Here is a 22219-nt window from a genome sequence, read left to right on the forward strand (position 1 = left end):
GGAAGAATGTTCTCTGGTCAGATGAGACAAAAGTAGAGCTTTTTGGGCAAAGGCATCAACATAGAGTTTACGGGGGAAAAAAGAGGCATTCAAAGAAAAAAAACACGGTCCCTACAGTCAAACATGGCGGAGGTTCCCTGATGTTTTGGGGTTGCTTTGCTGCCTCTGGCACTGGACTGCTTGACCGTGTGCATGGCATTATGAAGTCTGAAGACTACCAACAAATTTTGCAGCATAATGTAGGGCCCAGTGTGAGATAGCTGGGTCTCCCTCAGAGGTCATGGGTCTTCCAGCAGGACAATGACCAAAAACACACTTCAAAAAGCACTACAAAATGGTTTGAGAGAAAGCACTGGAGACTTCTAAGGTGGCCAGCAATGAGTCCAGACCTGAATCCCATAGAACACCTGTGGAGAGATCTAAAAATGGCAGTTTGGAGAAGGCACCCTTCTAATATCAGTTACCTGGAGCAGTTTGCCAAAGAAGAATGGTCTAAAATTCCAGCAGAGCATTGTAAGAAACTCATTGATGGTTACCGGAAGCGGTTGGTCGCAGTTATTTTGGCTAAAGGTTGTGCAACCAAGTATTAGGCTGAGGGTGCCAATACTTTTGTATGACCCATTTTTGGAGTTTTGTGTGAAATGATCAATGTTTTGCTTCATTCTCTTTTGTGTTTTTTCATTTACGACAAATTAAATGAAGATAATAATACCAAAGAATTTGTGATTGCAATCATTTTCAGGAAGAAACTGAGTATTATCTGACAACATTGCAGGGGTGTCACTTATTTTGGCCACAACTGTAAGCAAAGCATAATAAATGCCCACACATCAGTGATTATGTATTGTAAATACACATTATTTTGCTCAAAAGAGATACAAATGTCCAATTTAAAAATAATTAATTTAATTTCACAATACAGGTTGTAAACATTAATGAATTGAGCTGCTAGACTTGATCAGGCTGGTGTACTTCCTATGACTAATCCAGATATATCATTTTTTGAGTCCAGCTAAAGAGTCAGAGAGCAAATGATCCCAAGTTCATTCAGTCTTTGCCCACACAACTTGACTGCAGCTTGTACTGAGCAGTGTGAGATCTCAGCGGCACCATCGAGGAGGGGCACTAAGTAGCTGTCAATTAAGCTAGGTGGGCAGAGATTGACTGAAAATTTTATACTTGTACTTGTACTAAGTACTTGTTAATTGTACAACCATTCTGACTTGCATTTTTAAAGTAAGTACACCAGTCTCAGTGGGTCTAAGTCTAATTTAAGAATATGTGCACTTTGTTTTGTAAAGTCTAGTTACAGATCCTAATTTAATATTAAGAACCCAGTTCACTAATATAATTGTTGAAGAGGAACAAGTGTGGAGCATTATAAGCAATACTACATTATATGTTTATCGAGACAGATCTTAAACCCCGTGCACATTACGCTAATGTTGGCCGAATCTGCCGATATCTATGGGTTCGGATGACAATCTAATGTGTATGGAGACCCCGGACAATTGATAGTCCAGGCCCTCATACACATTAGACTCATGTCAGCCAACCTTGCCGATATCGATGGGTTCAGCCAACACTCTAACCGGCCAACTCTTCATCAGAGGGGCATGTCGCTCAGTCATGTCCGATTTTCAGAACGCTGATCGCTTTGATGTCCCGATCTGAGAGAAAAGAGCACTCTGCTGAACCATCACCCCTATGTGTGGAAGACACGACTTAGGTGGCTGGCGGCCGAACAATCCTTCGGCCCACAGGCATGTAATGTGTGTAGCCGGCTTTAAGGATCCTTTTGTTCTCTATAGATAAATCTCCATCAGAGATGTCTGGCAGTGGCTCTCTAGAGAACACAGGAGCACTTGGCCGAGTGCTCCTGTATATGGAAAAGACGGCCGAGATAGCTGCCGGTTGAATGCTCTGTCGAATCAACGTTTGGCCGACAGCCATCTAATTTTTATGGGGGGGCTTTAGTTTAACCTCTATAGTTTTTTCTTTGACAGAACTAATGTCACAATGTATTCGAATAATAAAATGGTCCACGATGTAAATAAATATAACGTTTTATCAGTATGTTTTCATTGGGACGTACCTGCACCCCCATATCCTATTTTATACAACAGGCTGGTAAATGAGCCCCAAGAATGTTCAGCAGTCCAGCATTGTAGTACTTAAGACATAGCCGCCATGTTCAGTGTCCCTCTTACTGACTTTTGCACTGTCTAGCTTGTTCAAAGCTGTTTCTCACCCGGTTCTTGCTGTTTCCTTTTTCAGGCTGTGAGTATAAATAAAGCTATCAACACTCAAGAAGCCGCCGTGAAGGAAAAACATGCAAGAAATATCCTTTTGAAAAAAAAAATTACCAGCGGTGGGATGTTGGACTCGCTGAAGGTGTTCAGTGAGAGCGTGTGGGAGGAAGGGCTCACAATTGCCGCTGAATGGGATTTTACAGCCGGCTGTGCGGCATTGTGAACGTGCTATATGTGCTACAGGATGGGGGTGGTAAAGGAATAATAAATGCTTCAGCACATTAGGATTTGTGTCCCCTGCAGGGCAGAGCTGGCAGCCTGTCAGGCTATTCTTAGAGAATTAATATTTGACTTATTCATAAAATATGCAGCTGTAACAAAACTGAGCGGAAAACCGATTCGGACTGAGCGCTCCGAGACTGAACCGCGTCAGTTGCCTTTATTGCAATCCATATTCCACAAGCAGGAAATATGGCACTCACCACTGTCAGCATTAATGTATCCCATATTCCACAAGCAGGAAATTTTGTGGTTCTCACTATTGTCAGCTTTATTGTATCCAAAAAATTTTGTAAATAAAATGGGAGACAGCGCAGGTGGCCCAAATGACAGCGGCCATTACCACTAGTGATGTCTACACCATCTCCCGATGCCAAGAGCTAATCCATTAAGGCTACTTTCACACATCAGTTTTTTGCCGTCAGGCAGGATCCGGCTATTTTTTGAAAAAACGGATCCGGCATAAATTTTGGAGAACTGTAGAAACGGATCCGTTTTTTTGCTGGATCCGTCTAGCAGGTTATATCTGTTCCTGGGGGCTGGCCAATTGGATCTGAGCATGCGCAGACTTAAAAAAAACCGGATCCGGTGGCTGGATCCGTCTTTTTCTGGATCCGGCGCATTCCGGCGCCCATAGACTTTCATTGTAGCAAAAAGCTGGAAGCGCCGGATCCGGCGCTTCCGGCTTTTTCGCCGGAGACAAAAAACGTTACAGTAGCCGTTTTTTCCAGACGCCGGAATGAGACAAGTTGCCGGATCCGGCAAAAAACGGATGAAACGCAATGCCATCCGGCACGATCCGGCACTAATGCAAGTCAATGGGGAAAAACTGGATCCGGCATTGCATTTTGCCGGATCCGGTTTTACAAAAAAAAGCCGGATCGTGCCTGAAGGCAAAAAACTGATGTGTGAAAGAGGCCTTATATTTACAATAGCTGAGCATAGTCTGATGTTACAACGTGCTGGAGGCCACTTCTACCATTTGAGGATCCAAAACTTAGTCCAATGGCAGTGTAGCTTTCGAATTTGGAATTAGGAAAGTTTTTTTTTTTTTTTGCAGTAATAGACAAAAGCTATTCCTCGTTATGTTTAGAAGCCGTTTAGGTGAAGTTCTACCCAACATATAAAAATTACCATTGTGATATTTTAGGACCAGTTAGATCTCAGTATCGCAGTTGTCTGGGATAGATGGTTGGCGCACAAAGGACTTTTATTCCAAGTCATGGGATTAGGTGTAAAATTGTCACATCTAACATTATTACTGTATATTCATATACAGTAAATTACAGAGGAGCAGAATGTATCCAGGGGCGTCTTACTTCGAGCTAAACACATCTACAAATAGTACCTCACTATTCGTTAATACCGAAATACAATGAGGGAGATTTATGAACCTGGATGGACCCGAATTCACAATTTGCATCAAAATGTTTTTTTTTGTAACTTACAACTTATGTATTATGCGTATTAGATAACTTCTGCACTTTGTCTGACAATGGGGCATGGCCTCTCCGGAAATGGTGTCATCTATTAGAAAGGGGAATGGACGAAATATGATATTGTGTAACAAGAAATTCACTAAAATTTTGGTACAATTTTTTGGCTGAAAGTAAGCCAAGTAGTGGGAGGTGAAATAAAAGTTGAATTGACACTGATTTCCCGGCGAATAAGCAAAAGATCATCGTTCTCGGCAGCCTGTTTACAAGATTATTGTGAAGTGAGCATACCTAGGAATGCTCATTCCCAATAATCTTTCAATGTAAATTCACCATTGCTTTAATTTTTATTTCACAAATCAATAGTGCCCATGAAAATAATAAACTTTGTAAAATATCTTATCAGAAAATTCTTCTTCTTTCTCTGCCGGGACTGCTCATTCATTTTGAGAATTCTCATTTCCAGGGTAAAATCTGTTTTCAGTTAGCACAGATTGTTATATTACTGAAATAGGAGATGGCAGTTGGTTTTTCTAAGATTCTATATGTATCACAGTGTTAAGGTTCGGATCTCTGCCTTTAGCTCTAACCTTCTCTTTTTCCTCTCTCTTTTTTTCTATTTTGGTAATGTAGCAATCTGTCTTCACTGAACACAGTTTTTACTCAGGAATTAAGAATTTTGAAAACTAATGAATGATCTGTCCTGACTGAACGAGAAGTGGATTTCTCTGATAAGATACTCGTATATTACAACAGTTCTTATGTTTATAAAAATTAAAACAATGGTTTCTCTTTAAATTTGCACTGTCCAAGGATTAGAAGAATTAGTATTGATAAATGTGCTCCATCGCCTATAGATACTGTTCCTTACGGTGGGGATGATGACTCGCACAGGTCTCAGCATTATCTGTTCTTCAGACTGGAGCATTGTCTGAGAATAGCACGCCTTATTTTAATGCATTCTCCTAGTATTGCTTAATGAGGCTCATTAAGCAGCCTACACCTAGACTGACTGTATAAAGTCTTCTTTTTTTCTTCTGGCTTCATTAACCAGGTACTTTCCAGATTTTATCACCAGAAAAAGAAGCAGAAAAGATCAAAAACACCTCCCAGTTACCCAAAATATTACATTAAGGGCTCGTGCACACGACAATAAAAATCAGACTCCTGGTATCCATTCCACTAACGCAGGGTTCCCCAACTCCAGTCCTCAAGGCCCACCAACAGGTCATATTTTCAGGATTTCCCTTAGTATTGCTCAGGTGATAATTGCATCACCTGTACAATATAAGGGAAATCCTGAAAACATGACCTGTTGGTGGGCCTTGAGGACTGGAGTTGGGGAACCCTGCTCTAACGGATTGCACTCATCCCTATGTTATTCTATGGGGTTGTGCACATGCTCGATTTTCTCCTTGAACCGAGTCTGTCCGAGGAAAAAATTGCTGCATCCGATGCACACTTGGCCACTCTTGTCTACAAGTCCGTGAGTGGACTATACTCAGATGACATGAGTGTGGTCCGACTTGCACGGACTGACAGAACGGAGAAGATGTTTTTTTCTTCTCCACATATAAGAAAATCAGATCTGTTATGAATGGGTCACCGAGGAGACAAAAAATCAAAACAAGCTAAGCCACAGAAAACCAGAGAAGATGGTAACTATGCAGATTGCAGATCCCTGATCTTACCACACAACTAACAGTAGCCGTGGAGCGTGCCTACGATGTTAGTAGACGCCTCGTCACGGCTGGAGGACTACATAAGCCTAAAGCAAGAAACGGGAAAACTAACTGCCCCAGAGCAGACCCCAAAGGAATAGACAGCCCCCACACATGTATTGACGGTGAAACAAGATGAAACACAAACACAGGCAGGAAAATAGGCTGAGCAAATGATGGGGCCCAAACTAACTAGACAGGAAAGGAAAGGCAAGTCACTGTCTGCAACCTGCAAAAAACCCTACAAAAATAATGTCCAACACTTCTGATAGCAAAATTAACCCTGAAGTCACTAGACTTCTCCCACTTTATCAGTGGCGAGAGTGGGCATACACCAGTATTCTCCCCAACCTCTTAATTAAGGGACTGGACTATGATACCTCGTACACATTAGATAAAAGTTGGTATAACTGACCAATTTTGGCAGGACTGGATGATCATCTGTTGTATGTTGCGGCTTTCTGACTCCACCAACAGATGTTGTCGGGGAGAGAAGGATCGGGCCAATGGAATTTTAATGGCTAATCCTTTAGATTTCATAGGAGATTAGCTGTTGCCAGAGGTCTCCCTCCTTAGAAAAGACATAAACTTTTGGCCGTTTTCTGCTGTCATGTGTATGGAGTAATTGTGGGAGATAATCGTCTGCCGAGTAAACATTCAGGTAGTTCGAAATTCACATTCAACGTTAGCATCAGTTAGATGGTCTGGTGGCTCGAATTCAGCTGCCTTATGAAATGGTAGTCTGATGTCTCTTATACTCACCGGGATATTAACATTCACTCGTGCCAATCAGTTTTGCGATAGTAACAACAGGAAGAGCCCCCACTTCGGTTGTCAATTTGAACATTATAATTCAATCACAATTGACCCTCAGGTTCTGACATTGGCAATCAATATGACTGTACTTGTTACTTTTGCTAAAAGAAGTCATCATTAAAGATGGCGTGTTTTTCTCTTGTGATCTCTTCAGGAGTTATATATATATATAAAGTAATGGTATTTTAGGTTACTGGTCCTTTCATAGCATGAACAGTTTCTGATCTATTCTAGTGCAAGACTCAGCAGATGGAGTCATGTTGTTTTTCCTTGGCCCAGGTCCCATCTATTCTTTTCAGGATTTGAACATTCTTTTTGCCGTCCGTGCCCTTTTCTCTCAGAGTACTTCCTGATGATAGCAGTTAGGGCTAAGTATATTCCTGCTTACTTTCATTTTGCTAATTTTTTTACTTGTTTTTTCATGTACATTGTCAGCAATGATGAAAGGATAGGAAATATTGTTCTTCTACATCCCAATCATGTAGGTTAATAAAGAGTTGCTAATGCTGTTCTCCAAATCTTCCCTAAAATCATAGGACATGAAAGCGCGCCATTATGAATGGTCCAGTAGTAACTTCCTAAATAGTTAGATGCATCTCCGCTGATTTAAGAATAATGGCGGGTAGAGCACTATGTGTATAGCATAATTACTCCAATCACAGTAGTCAGTGTATGTTATGATATTCACAACAGCCCCATACCTCCGATAATATCATGCATGTCACTCTGGGCCACACATGGCATGCCTCATCATCAGTTGATCATAAGGTGGCGATGAGCTTTATCCTATTATTTTTCTGAGTATGTTCTGATGAATCGCAATTTTGTAATTATTGTGTCCTTAATTTACTTCTACCTTGTATTTTGGGAACTCACCATGAGAAGGGAGCTCAGACTTTCTGGGTAGCTGTGAATCGGTTGCCCCTGTCTAGCAATGCAGTTCTCTGCTGGAAATTCTGCCATGTGTTTCACAAACTGCTCCGAGATGGACACCCAAATGTAAGTACAGCTACACCTATACACATGACTGAGCTGTGTAATGAAAATAGCATATTTAAAGGACTACTGTCATCAGTTTCCTAACTACAACTCCTGTGCGACTCCAGTCAGCAGGATTCTCGCACCCCCCCAAAAAATATTTATATGTACATGTATTTCAAAGACAAATAAATCAGTACCTTTACATGGCCAGTCTGTTCCTCCCTTACTGAAAAATTGCATTGAATATCTAAATGAAGCTGAAGATCCAAAGCCTCTGTCACTCCAGCTCTATTCCTCACCCATCGGGGAATAGAGCTGGAGTGACAGAGGCTTCAGATCTACAAATAGTTCTTCAGCCTCATTTGTATATTAATGCAAACTCTGATTTCTCAGTAACGGAGGGAACACACTGCCCATGTATAGGTATTTCTGACCTTGTCTTTGAAAAATATAAATGTTTATGTAAATACTGGGAGGTGAAAAGCTGATAATGGATTCCCTTTTAATATTTATAGACTCAGTCGTTATGAAGAACTGTATTTTATTTTAAAAGAGCTTGACATTTTGGATAAACCATAGGCCCTGGATCATTAGAACTCTCATTCTGTAATAAAGGGAGCGCTTGAGTAAGATGCACCAGGTTCATTACAAGACTTGTGTTTCTTAATAAAGTTGGTGCATCTTCCACCTCCAGAAATGTACTTCAGTCATAATTTATGTCACTTTAGTGGCGTAAGTTTTGATGAATCTATCAGGCTTGCTTGGCCATGTCCCATCTTCCCGAGTTCTGTACATTTTTCAGAAAGTTGGCCAAGACTGACATAAAAACTTTGGGTTGCACAAAAACTTTCTAAAAATTTCAATCACAAGTACATCAGAAATCTGGCACCAACTGCTTGGTGAATTGGGGCCATAGTTTTTAAAAGAGCCGGCTATGGAGAGAAGAGTCCTTTGGGTGGATCGTCTCCTACTTGTTCTCACCTGGCTTTGCTGGATTGATAGAGCTCTCGCTAGTTGAGTATAGGGAGAAAGCCGTCAATCTAGTTTTTGTGCAGGAAGTTAAAAGTCCCTTAGGAGATGCACCGTTTGCCGGCAGTGTTAATCCTTTGGTGGTTTCCTTGTGCAACTCCTACAGTGTCTTTATTTTTAGGTTTTGAAGGACTCTTTGCGCTACAAGAATGAACTAATCGACATGAGCCGGATGTGGGTAAGAGAACAGATACTTCTTATTTCATCTTCAAATCCGCCAATTGCTATTAGGATGATTAAGTGCCTGTTGTCGTGACGTATTCTGTAATTTTGTTTAGTAAAAAGTAAAAAGAAATAAAAAAGATAAACTCTGTAAAGACATACTACATTACATAATATTCATATGTAACCCGATGCAGTTCTGTTTGATTCCTCACAGCAAAAAATCATCCTTTTTTCCCTTCTAGGGTCATCTGAGCGATGGATATGGCCAATTATGCAGCATTTATCTGAAACTTCTAAACACCAAGATGGATTTTCATACAAAGGTGAAAAAGCCAAAAATCGCTCTGAAAAAAGTCTTATACACTATGTTACGCTTGGTTTGGTATTAAAAAAGGTTGCATTTCTGATACAGAGCCCACAACAATCAGTGCCGGCATAAATCTTTGTAGTCTCTCAGACTCTGATCAGCAGACCTAGCCACCTTCTTGAAGAGAACCTTTCATGTTGTACCCGTGGTCCGCTTTGTGGCCAGCATGGTATAGATCAAGAGGACCTGAGAAGTTTGATATATACTTTTGAGGGTAAAGATTCAGTATAAACTGTATTTCAGGTATTTAAATCTCTTCACTTTCTACGCTTTGGAGTCAGTGGGCGGTCCTAGTCGTTGATTGACAGGTATTATGTACAGTATTCAGTCATTGGGCTCAGGCACGTGTACATCAAACGAGTGTGCTGTACGATTTGATCAATGTTAGACTATGGGGCAGAGCAGATCTGTGATGTTTTTTCTCATGTTGATCATAACATGCACACCCATTAAAGTCTATGGGTGCATGTAAATCATCAGACTGAGTGCAGTTCGATTTTTGTAGATAGAGACAATGGAGAAGAAGATGGAGAAATTAAGGTGATCGCCTTCTCCGCATCTGTGGTACGATTCTCTCATCCTAGAGAATTGGATCTCAGTAAAATGACACTGACAGAGTTTGAGCCGCGTGTCATTAGCTTAATCGATCTGATTGTCTCGCTCGTGTGACCCCGGACATTAAGAGAATATAGGTGATCACTTTATAGGATTGCTCGCTGCACTTGGGTATAGAAATATCAGGGATTTAAATAATTAAAATACAAACTAGGCCTCATTCAGACATCCAATTTTCCCAACTGTTTTCTCCATGTTTTTTACATGGTCATATCTATTCACACGTTTATTTCTTTTTGCTGACCGAGTGTCTACAAATTACTCAATGGGTCTGTGTGAAATGAAATGACTAATAGCACAATGAAAGAAAAAAGGATGGCACTCACCGTTACCAAAAGTAGAAGTCTTTATTTCATGGATAAAAATGCTTGGGCTCGGGAGCAATGCAGAGAGTGCAATGACTACTGTCTGATTTTTATTGTTCCTAGGTAGGAGAAACTTTGATTTATGTTTTCTGCATATGAAAAACAGGTGTCACACGGCTTTTATAACTCGGACAAGGAACACAACACAATGGTTGGACTGGCTGTCGGCTTACCCGGACCAAGCATGACAGCTGCATAGAAATACATGCTGTCACACACCTGTCGGCAGAGCCGACGGCCAGTCCGAGCATTGTGTGACTCTCCCCTAATGGTAAAAATAGCCAAAGTAAAATGAAAATTGGATCCAGAGCAGTTTTTCATTGTAAGAAATATCCCAAATGACTGAATGAGACTTTAGGCTACATTCACACATTGCATCCCAGATAAACTGACTGATTTTTTTTTCTCTGGTGTCATCCTAGTTGCTTTTTTCTCACTGAAGCAGGCAGACTGCATGAACTTTTTTTTATCTATTGATTCTAAACAATCACTTAAAAATAGATAAAACTTGGTTGGAAAACTGAAGTCTGCCTTCAGTGTATCATACTTTTTACATGGGTCCCCATAGAATTTAATGGCAGAGTCTGATCTGCAAAATGGAAGAGAATAGGACATGGTCTAATTTTCATGGACCGAGGACACGGACCCATTTTTAAAACTGATTTGTTATGGGACATTTAAACTTATGGTCAGTGTGCAGTCCATGGAAAAAAAATGGACAGCACTAGGACGTGTCACACGGATGTATAAGTGTAGCCTTATACTAAATTTTTTTCCCAGCAAACTGTATATCAATCCGCTCAGCTCCTCCTGCTCTTTACCATGCTTAGTTCTGATAAGACATCATATTCATTGTGACATTTTTCCATTAAGAATGCACACAAAGCTTTAAGAGGAATCCATCAGTTGTATCAACCCTCCTATGCCGTCTCTGTGGGCATGCAGGTCGTAGGGAACTGAATCAAATGATACCTTGATATCTGTGATCCGACGTCTTGTTCCCGAGAAGTTCACATTTCAGTCAGAAATATACCTCCTGAGACTCCGTATTCAGAGTTTGTTTTATATAAAAAGGAGCATTATCAGTGTGAGACATGAAATGACACAGTACAGCAGATCTAAGACAATAAAAGCAAAAGTGAACCTTGTCTTATTAAATATTTGCAGCAGCACTTGTTCTCTAATAGTGCCGTCAGCTCTGCTGCAGAGCTGTGCCTGATTATAACTAACACAGTACAGGAGAGTTAAGTCTTGTATTATTACAAACACAACCACCACATTTGCAGTTGTCTTCTCACAGAGCCGTCAGCTTTGCTAAACTTCCCTTCCCCCAAACTATCTGTCTGTGAGATAGAGGCTGCAAGAGTACTGCAGCTGCAAATGTCTTTGTAAGGCTGGTTTCACATTAGCGCATTTTCAGCGCGCGCACGGCCGGGGGTAGCTCCGCCCCCGAGCCGGCTCTCTGCCCGGCGTGCCCGCCCCTTGCTTGTAGCGCCGCCTACTAGCGGACAGCGGCGCCTGCGATCGGCGCACCCTATCTTTAGCATAGGGTGCGCAGATCGTGCGCAGGCCGTGCGCTAGTTGCGCTTTGACCTGTGCTGCGCACTTTTGACGGTGCGCCGTGCGCGCCAAAATCCGAAAACTTTGATTTTGGCGCGCACGGCGCACCGTCAAAAGTGCGCAGCACAGGTCAAAGCGCAACTAGCGCACGGCCTGCGCACGATCTGCGCACCCTATGCTAAAGATAGGGTGCGCCGATCGCAGGCGCCGCTGTCCGCTAGTAGGCGGCGCTACAAGCAAGGGGCGGGCACGCCGGGCAGAGAGCCGGCTCGGGGGCGGAGCTACCCCCGGCCGTGCGCACGCTGAAAATGCGCTAATGTGAAACCGGCCTTATGAGACAAACGTCACTTCTGCTGTACTATGTTAGTCCTGATCTCAGTGCAGAGCTGTGTAATTATCAGAGCGGACTGTCAGTCATTATATGTCTCACACTGGTAATGCCCCCTTTCATTTAAAATAATCTCTAGAAGCAGACTCTTATGCAGATCAGTATCCGTCCCAAAGATCTTAACAGCTTATTTACTGTATATATTAAGAGAAATGTGGGTTTTTCTAGCACAAGACATCGGCCCACTTTGGAGGGTTGATCGTACTGACAGATTCCTTTTAACTATTGTATCTCACATCTTACGTGCATTATTTCCTGTATGTAATGCCTGGCAGTGCACCAGAGAAGAAGCTTGGTGCACTAGATAAGTGCTAGTTACACAGATCCTGGGCAGTATACATGTGTGTTCATAATGGTTATTTACCATAGACACTGAAGATGTGTATAGACTCTGTGAGAATCATGTGGGAATAGTGGATGAGGGCAGGTATATCTCGCCCAGATTCCTTTCCTATGTGGCCTAGTCTGGTCAGTATCGCACCTGCTTGCTAATGAATAATGGGAGGTGGATATAAAAGGATGCCAGGTGGTTGTGTGAGTGTCTCAGCCTGGGAACACAGAGAGTCTGTCTGTGTGAGAGACACACGTGAGTGGAAGCAGTGCCCACTGCAACTGTGGTTTGGCTGGACGGGAGAAGCCCTCCAGTTGGTAGTTAGGTTGTCCATTGTTTAGTTAGTGCCGGACAGGCAAGGATTTGTTTTATGTTTTATTTCCTTATGCATTGCTTTCACCGTTAATAAACCTGACCCAGTGTCAGTTATACCCGAATCCCAGCTCTGCGCCTGAGTTTCATGCTGAACACACGTGACCTTTGACCCCAGCAAAGCCGATCCCGGAGTGTTTTATCACAACTCATTATGGCGCTGGAACAACCTTGGTCCTAATTCACTTTTTTATATTTTTCTTTTTACTGCTGGTGAAATTGACTTTGAACATTTAAATGATATTTCTTCTGTGCTGATCTATTGATCTATTGTTGCTTTGCTGCTTTTGTTCTTCCAGATACTGAATTTTGTGGAGCTCAGTAACCATTCACACTGTCATATGAAAGATTTCATTCATCATTGTACAGCAAAATTGTGCCCCTAGCTCCACGTGTCCTGCCCCATAATTGCATACTGTTATGTAACGCTCTTCACTCTCACATGTATATTACGTTCCTCTAGTATTGTTCCTCCCATGTGCAGTTTTTCTATTTTGTGCTTCCAGAATCCTCGTTTCCCTGGCAACCTTCAAATGAGTGACAGACAGCTGGATGAAGCTGGAGAGAATGATGTCAATAATTTGTGAGTTTTCATATCTAGCTCGTTATAAAACGAACTTTCTCCTGGGTGTAAATCATTACTCAATAAAGTCTGTAGGACCAAACCTCTTCATTGGGTTCTACAGTATGGAAGCACATTAAGCCGATATTCTCCCCTCCAAGTGTTCATCAAGGGCGCAACACCTCTGTACACAACCACAACTGTAAAGGAGATATCTAGGACTACAGATAGTTATCAGCCATATGACGGTTCTGCCGACCATTGTGCCGGCAGCAATCTCTCCTGACTCCTCCATTGGAAGAGCGAGTGCTCCTGCTTTCTCTACAGATGAGCTGCTTATCTCTTTCATCAGGTGAAATGATCTTTAGTACAGCGCAAAAGAGTATCGTTCTCCATGGCGCGTCGTCCTGTGTAAACAGGATCTGTGCTGTTGAGAACAATATCAGCCTATGGTCTGTGTAAACAGGCTATTAAACGACCTTCGAATGATAAAGGTTTACCGATTGGCGGTTGTTTAGTGCTGCTGGTCCTGTCGACTGTCGGCCGAACACATTGATATCAGCAGGGTGGGCCGACGATAGTCTAATGTGTATGTTTGCCTTAGGGTACTGTCACACTAAGCGATGCACCAGCAATCCCGACAACGATATGGATCGCTGGCGCATCGCTAAGTGGTCGCTAGTGAGCTGCCACACAGGCAGATCTCAACAGCGACATCGCAGGGGTCGGGGGTCGCTACTTACCTGTCAGACGCGGCGATCCTGACGTCCTCCCGCCCGCGTCCACGCGTCGCTCGTCGGCGCCACAGGAAGCCCAGCAGGAAGCAGCCGACGAGAAACGGTCCAGGACGTTCTCGCGCGATCAGCGATAACCAGCGGGGGAGCCGGTCGGAGGTAAGTATCACATGTAGAGATATTGCTAGCAATATCGCTATAATGTCACAAAACCAGTGACGTTATAGCGATATTGCTAGCGATATCGCTTAGTGTAACGGGGCCTTTAAGATACTGATGATCTATTCTTAAGATAGGCTGTTGAAATCAGGTCTATGGGGGTCCTGGTTATCCACCCCCTATTAATCTGAATTTGATAAGCTATCCTAAGGCTAGGGTCACAGCAGCGTATTTTCTCTCACATGATCAGAGTTTGAACAGAGTGTAAGCATAAAGTGACCCGATTTTCTTAGATGTAGAGAAGATGGAAAAAACAATTTCTCCATCTTCTCCATTCGGCCAGTCTGTGAATATCTGATGTCACTTGAATGTCATCCGAGTACGATCCAACGTTTTTCACGCACTCATTGCATGCGATTTTATATTTTTTCTCGGACTCTCTCTCACCAAGGATAAATTCGAATATGTGCATGGTCCCATAAAATAACATAGGTCCGATGTTTTTTCAGATCGAAAGTACGGTTGTCTGCACGATCCCTAACGATAGGTCATCGGTACCTTACTCCCACACAACCCATCATACGGGCTCACTGCTGACATTGGGGGGTTTTACATCTTCTAGCTTTCAGTTATCAGTTTTGTGCTTCCTGCTTCCATTTACTACATTGTTTTTGTATTGTTTGTTTCGATCTATTCATGTGTGTGTGATTTATACACAGATTATTTAGCTTTTACACCATCAAACAACAAGAAACGCAGGTGTTTTAAGTGTAGAAATAGATGTAATCTAAAGGATCGGTTCTCCGGGATCGTAAACTATGCTCTGCTTTTTGTGATCATGCTGCCATGGAAAAGAGAGGCGATGGTGTTTCTGAAAAAAAATCTGACCATTTCTTCTAACCAAGGACAAACCCTTAAGATGTTATTGTAAGGACATTGAAAATAGCTGAATCTTTCTCATCTCCCTTTTTGCACACAAATTGCGAATATCAGAGCAACTTTTCATTCATTTTTTAACCATCAATTGTATAGCGCCAACCTATTCCTCAAAGATGGACGCTGCATATTTCTTGCACATGTTGGCTCATACTGGTTACATGTGCAGATTAGGTTAATTTTAATAATTTTTATACTTTTCCTCTGATTGTTCCACTCCTGGTTTTAGCTTACAAATACTGAGGTAAAAAACTGACCAATTATTGAACGAATGTGCGACTTGTGTGAACATACCCTTAGCTTGTGTGCCCACAATGGGTTTTTTGGTGAGTTTTTGACTTTGTATATTTTCACTACATCAAAAATTCAGTGAATTGCATTAAATGCGGAAACTGCACATGTAAAAAACGCATAAGTGCTTTTAGTGCATTTCCGCAACAGAAATGCATTAAAAATGCCTGAAATCCGCACATGACTGTATCAATAAAGTTTTGTCAAACCCAAGTACCAGGCAGTGCAAAAAACAAAGCGGCTTTGTTTAAATTAAAATATGTTATGCTGAAAAGAGACAAAAACGCAGCATCAAAAACGCGATAAAAGCTCAACCTAATTCACTTAATAGGTGCAGAAATTCACCAAAAGATTAGCCTTAGAGTATATTTATGTAAGGCAGATTTCTTACCTTTTTCTTTTATTTTTAAAGTTTTTTCAGCTGAAAAATCCATGCCCAAGAATTTTTAAGGGTCACATTCTTTTAAATTGCATGGTTCTAAAATTTTCTGAATTGCTCTCTGAAATATAGATAAACTAAGGCTACTTTCACACATCAGGTTTTCGGCGTCAGGCGCGATCCGGCGTCGTGCCGGAATGCCGGATCCGGCAAATGTTTTGTAAAACCTGATGTGCCGGATCCGGTTTTCTGCCGGATCCGTCTTGTTCTTGACAGACAAAACCGGATCCGTCTCATCCGGTTCATCCGTTTTTCTATCCGTTTTTCGACGGATTACGCCGGATCCGGTTTTTAAAATTGACCCTTGTGGCCTTCCGAACGGGATTGGCTACTGGAAAACTATATATAGCATGTTCCTACAGCCCTTCTTTGACAGGTTGTAGAGAAGAAAGTGCAGGTTGGAGAGAAGAGCAAGTTACTGGCGAAGATGGATGTTGTCATTGGAAATATTACCACTAGAAGTTCTGTGACGGTTTCAGTAATGAGGGACAATTTTGCATTATACTTTATGTCACCTCAAGGCAGAGTACACTGGCAGGATGACAGAGTGTGAAAGATTTGTGCCCTAACCAAACTTGTGTACCTTCTGTACCAACAGTATATACCTTTGCCAACCAAAGTTGGCTATCTTGTCATGGTCTCTATTTTTAGCTTTAGGCCACAGGTGTGTACCTGGTTGTGTTTTATGCAAAGTATTTCACCTTTTAACAAAAGTTGTGTACATTGTTAGGAAATCACCAACAATAAACACAACTTTTTAGGTGAAATACTTTGCTTCAAACACAACCAGGAACACAACTGTGGCAAAAAGCTAAAATTTACCCACAGTTATATACCTGGTTTTGAATACCTTTTTACCTTTGAAATACCCTGTATTTAACCTTTTTTTTAAACATAGTTCGCCGCAGAAAGAAATGACAGACAACCATTGTGAAACGATAATTTAACTTTTATTTAAAATTTTTTTTTTTTTGTAAAATGTTTTTAAAGTGCAAAAAACTTTTTTAATAAAGGTTTTAAACCCAATGGTCATTTTTATTAAAAAACACACATTACAAATCTGTGTAGTGTGGGGTGGAAATACTGCTGGAGGGGCTGCGGGACACTTCGACACTGGGTGTGTGGAGAGAGGACTGGGATCGTGGTGGGGAAGGAACAGTTAGAGGTGAAGGTGTGGAAAAAGCTACAGAATGGGTGGACATGTGGGAGGCAGAAGAGGTGGTGGGCGGTGGAGTGGAGGGTTGGGCAGGGACTGTAGGAGCAGATGATGTTGATGGAAAGTTGTATGGGGAAGGAGTTTGGTACGGGGAAGGAGTTTGGTACGGGGAAGGAGTTTGGTACGGGGCAGGTTGCTGGAAGTGGGGAGATGTCTGGTACTGGGGAGGTTGCTGGTACTGGTGAGGTTGCTGGTATGTAATAGGAGGGGGAGGATGGAAAGTGGCTGGAGGGGGTGCAGATGTAATAGGAGGGGGAGGATGGAAAGTGGCTGGAGGGGGTGCAGATGTAATAGGAGGGGGAGGATGGAAAGTGGCTGGAGGGGGTGCAGGTGGAGGAACTACAGTGGTGGGAGGTGGAGGTTGGGAGGTAACCTGCTGTAGAGCACCGTGGCACGAATGCATTACATGCATCTGCTGTGTAGGAGATAGTGTTGCCATGCGCTCCACAACAGACCTGAAAAAGGTGTGGTTTGGCGAAGATCTTGCTTCTGAATGCATGGTTTGCAGAAGTGTCTTCACCTCCAGAATGCTGGAGTTGATCTGCTGAAAGCCTGCGGAGATTTGCTCTGACAAGACTTTTAGACAGTTCTGGAAAGATGCATTCAGATGCAAGAACTCTTGCGCATAACTCTTTTCCTGACCCCTCTGCCGCTGCCGCCCAGTACCCGCAGGTGTACTAGAGGTGGCAGGGGCAGAAGGGTGGGGTAAAGGGAAAGCGATCTCCTCACCAGCAGCTTCATGTAATGTAGGCGGCCACGATGCTCCTGTGCTGGTGGATGGGACAGATGGGTCGAATGTGTGGGAAGGCTGGGAAGGTGCAGATGTACCGGGGCGGTCGAAGTGTCCCTCGGTGCCGGTCTCCTCAGGGATCGCCTCAGAAGGGTCCAATCGTGCAGGCTCCCGAGTGCTGCTCACCGTGCTGTGGAATAAAGAGAAAAAAAAACTATTAAAATACTGACATGGTATGGCCCTGGCTGAAAAAAAAAATTACATCTAACATTTTTTTTCACATGTGGTGTGTAATATTTACCTTCTAGTGACCATTGTTTCCCGGAGGAACGACAGGGCTTGTGCGTACTTGTACTTGCTCCTGCGTCCTCCAGATCCACTCGGGGCCCGCATCTCTTTATTGAACTCCTTCTTGAAACGATCCCTCACAGACCGCCACCGATTCACAATTCTGTTCCCTGAAACGAGAAAGGAGTGGTTAGTATACAACATCAGTGTTTCACAAACTCCAGTCCTCATGGTCCCCAGGGGTCATGTTTTCAGGATTTCCATAGTAAATAGAAATCCTGAACACATGATCCGTGGGGACCACGAGGACTGGAGTTCGGGAAACACTGGTTTACATCAAGCAACCGGTACTGTATACTTACGCTCTTTAATCTGGGCCCGAACATCGAGGTCCTCCCAGCGGCCCACAAGGAGCGAACAGATTTCCTCCCAGAGTCGTCGGGTAACGATAAGGTCAGCGTGGCGGCGGTCAGCCATATTCCAGAGCGGCTCCCTTTCTCTGACGAGATCGATGAGGTGGTCCACATCGAGTCCTCCATCCTCACCGTCAGAGTCGGGAGCACGCTGTGAAGGCTGTTAAAGAAAAAGACAAAAATAACATAATTAGCCTCCACAAAAGAAATGAAATAAAAAGTGAAAAAAAACAAAGCAAAAATATTTATACTTACACGCTGGTGACCGCCGCGTTGCTGTCGCCGACGACCCTGGGAGGCACTGCGAGGACCTCTTGGCCGAGCACCAGATTGGGAAGACTAGAGAAGAAAACAAAAAATGTTATGTCTTTGGATGTAGGCATTTGTTTGCTGTGTGTGGTCTGCAGAACATTGTTTTCTATGTGTTGTGTGTAGTGTGATGTTGTGTTTCTGCGTTTGATGCAAAAAACTTACCAATTGTGAGCCCACTCCAGGTGTCTGTCCACCCCTTCCTTCTTCTTCTGGGAGCTCCTCTTCATCTTGTGATTCCTGTTTTGAAATAAAAGGCAATGAATAGACATATATTACAGAGATGATGGATTTTGGAAATAAAAACTTACCGTCAAACGCTGACGATGCGAGGGAGGGCTCCCAGAAGAAGATGTGCTGTCCTGTTGATGGCCAGACTCCATGGCTGTGGGTATTGCTGCTGCTGTTGCTGCTGCCAGTGATGCCATTTCTGCTGCTGCTGCTGCTGCTGCATCTCTTTGGCGGCTGTTGAATAAAGAGAAACAAAGGGCCAATGAATATCTTGATATTCCATGGCCCTAGTTTGGAGGAATGGGGGATTTGATAATTACCGTCTCTCATCTGCTGCTGGACTCCCCTCCTCAGCATGTTCCATTTTCTGCTCCATTTGGGGTGGTGGTGGTGCTGATGGTGCTGCAGTGGTCTCCTGCCTTCTCCTGCTGCGCTTGGTTGCTTTCTTGGGTGGCATGTTGGGTGTGGCTGTGGGTCCCACTGTCTTGCTTTTATATATGTCTTGTGGGCAGAGCTACTGAGCATGCTCAGACCAAAAAAAACGGATCCGGCCACCGGATCCGGCTTTCGCCGGATCAGGCGCATTGCGGCGCTCATAGGCTTTCATTGTGTGAAAAAGCCGGACGCGCCGGATCCGGCGTGTCCGGCTTTTTCGCCGGAGACAAAAAACGTTACAGTAGCCGTTTTTTCCAGACGCCGGATCGCGACACATTGCCGGATCCGGTGAAAACCGGATGAAACGCATGGCCATCCGGCGCGATCCGGCGCAAATGCAAGTCAATGGGGGGGAAACCGTATCCGGCATTGCATTTCGCCGGATCCGGTTTCTGTCAAAAGCGCCGGATCACGCCTGATGGCGAAAACCTGATGTGTGAAAGAGGCCTAAGTGTAAGTGTAGACAACATTTTTTCTAGGTGAATTTTACTCTTAAAACCGCATGAAAAAGCGCTAATCAAATGTCCACAAGAATGAAGATACATGGGCTCATTCATCAAAGCTTTTACCCTAGAAAACTGCCTTAAAAGCTTGGAAAAGTTGCAAGTTTTTTGCATAAAGTTTTTAAACTTATGTAAACATCAAGTTTAACCCCTTAACGACTGCTGATATGCCTTTTAACGGTGACAGTTAAGGATACTTATTCCTCATAGCCGCTTTTTAACGGCGCTGAGAAATAAGTGCATAGCGCCTCCCAGTGTCGTAAATTCTCCGGGGTCTCGGCTACCGGGATATCATGATTCAGGTTGGTTTTTATCGACCCCATTGTTGCTATCACTGTTATTTACGGAATACTGGTGACCGCAAAAAAAGGCGGATTTCCCATTTAATTTCTCTTTCCTCTGATGTGATCAGTAGAGAGAGAAATGGGGTCCCCCAAGCCCTCCCAGTACCTCTGGTGTCTATGAACCTTCCTGCATCCCCTGGTCCTGTACCCCAGCCACCGACGTCTTCTTCCAGGAAGAAAATGGTGGGCTCATGCACAGTGCACCAGCTGAGATCTGCTGGCGGCCGGCGCCCGGCAACAATAGGAAATTTTTCATACTGGTTCATTTTGATCACTGTGATAGTAAATCAAACCCCCCTTTATCTCCCCCTTAGTTAGGTAAAAATAATAAAATAAAAAAATGGATTTCCATTTTTCCATTAGGGTTATGGTTGAGCTAGGGATAGGGTTGGGGCTAGAGCTAGGGTTAGGGTTGGGGCTAGGGTTGGGCTAGGGTTGGGGTTGGGGCTAGAGTTAGGTTTGGGGCTAGGGTTATGGTTGGGGCTAGGGTTAGGGCTAGAGTTAGAGTTGGGGCTAGGGTTAGGGTCAGGGTTGGGGCTAGGGTTGGGGTTAGAGTTGTGTTGGGGTTAAGTTTGTGGTTAGGGTTATGGTTGTGTTACACCATTCTCTGATTTAAGGGTACAAAATTAAAAGTTTGAAAATTACAAAATTTTCTAAATTTTTGCCAAATTTCCATTTTTTTTCATAAAAAATGCGTTATAGTGAAGAAATTTTACCACTAACATGAAGTACAATATGTCATGAAAAAACATTCTCAGAATCAGTGGGATACGTTGAAGCGTTCCAGAGCTATAACTTCATAAAGTGATAGTGGTCAGAATTATAGAAATTGGCTTGGTCATTAAGTACCAAATTGGCTCTGTCACTAAAGGGTTATATACAAAGACAATATTTGCTCCGTTGACCCTTATTTTGTAAGGCTTCTTCAGTTTACCCTCTTAGGGTACGTGCACACGCTTTGGAATCCGCTGCGGATTAATCCGCACGGATTTTGCAAAAACCGCAGATAATCCGCAGGTCCAAAGATCTGCGGATTATCTGCGGTTTTGCCTGCGGTTTGGTCCTGCGGATTCACTATCTCCACAATGGTGGAGATAGGAACCCGCAGCGGTTTCCGCAGAAAGAATTGACATGCAATTCTTTCTGCGGATTCAAAACCGCAGCAAATCCGCGCGGATTTTTCCGCAGCGTCGGCGCAGCGGTTTTTTATTCCCATTCATTTGAATGGTACTGTACACCGCAGCTAAAACTGCTGCGGGTCCGCAGCGGCCAAAACCGCTGCGGAAACGCAGCGGAATCCGCAGTGTGTGCACGCAGCCTTATGCTGGATTTCTGCTTCTGGGCCAAATCCTGACTGATGACTGCCGATTCTTGTCTCATCAGTGCTTGAGTTTATCACATTTTTTGTGTTTTTAGTTGTCCACCCACTTTTTGGGGATTGACTACAGGTTCTCAATGGGATTGGGATCTGGGGAGTCGTTTGGTCATGGACATAACATTTAATTGTTTTGTTGAGCAAGCCACTTATCGTATATAATCGCGTATAAGCCGAGATATTCAGCCCATTTTTTTGGACTGAAAGTCCCCCTCTCGGCTTATACGCAAGTCATATACCGGGGGTCGGCCGGGCGGGGGTGTAGGAGATCATACTCACCTCTCCTAGCATGTCTCTTGCAGCCCCCCGTGCTTATTCCATCATCTCGGCGCTGTTCTTCCTGCTTTCAGTGGTCACGTGGTGCCGCTTATTACATATGCGCATATGGAATGAGCGGCACCACGTGACCGCTGAAAGCAGGAAGAACAGCGCTGAGAAGATGGAATAAGCACAGGGGCTGCAAGAGACATGCTAGGAGAGGTGAGTATAGTGGAGGGAGCCATATTCACCTGTCCCCCGTTCCACCGCTGCGCGTCGCTCTGCTGTCTTGCTTCCTCTGGCATTGACGTTCAGGTCA

At 43.4% G+C, this 22219-nt stretch overlaps 1 protein-coding gene across 2 annotated transcripts in view; it reads left to right on the forward strand.

Moving 5' to 3' along the window:
- The window catches only part of HIP1 (huntingtin interacting protein 1), a 198371-nt gene that overhangs the window by 46954 nt on the left and 129198 nt on the right, over nucleotides 1-22219 (forward strand). For both annotated transcript variants that reach the window (XM_073565546.1, XM_073565545.1), the window contains exons 2-6: nucleotides 2278-2341; nucleotides 7361-7503; nucleotides 8636-8692; nucleotides 8922-9002; nucleotides 13184-13260. In XM_073565546.1, coding sequence (XP_073421647.1) covers nucleotides 2278-2341; nucleotides 7361-7503; nucleotides 8636-8692; nucleotides 8922-9002; nucleotides 13184-13260 — 422 coding nt within the window. The remainder of the gene's footprint in view (nucleotides 1-2277; nucleotides 2342-7360; nucleotides 7504-8635; nucleotides 8693-8921; nucleotides 9003-13183; nucleotides 13261-22219) is intronic.

This window comes from Dendrobates tinctorius, unplaced genomic scaffold (genome assembly GCF_039654945.1).
Source record: "Dendrobates tinctorius isolate UK_male_01 unplaced genomic scaffold, ASM3965494v1 ptg000016l, whole genome shotgun sequence".
NCBI lineage: Eukaryota > Metazoa > Chordata > Amphibia > Anura > Dendrobatidae > Dendrobates > Dendrobates tinctorius.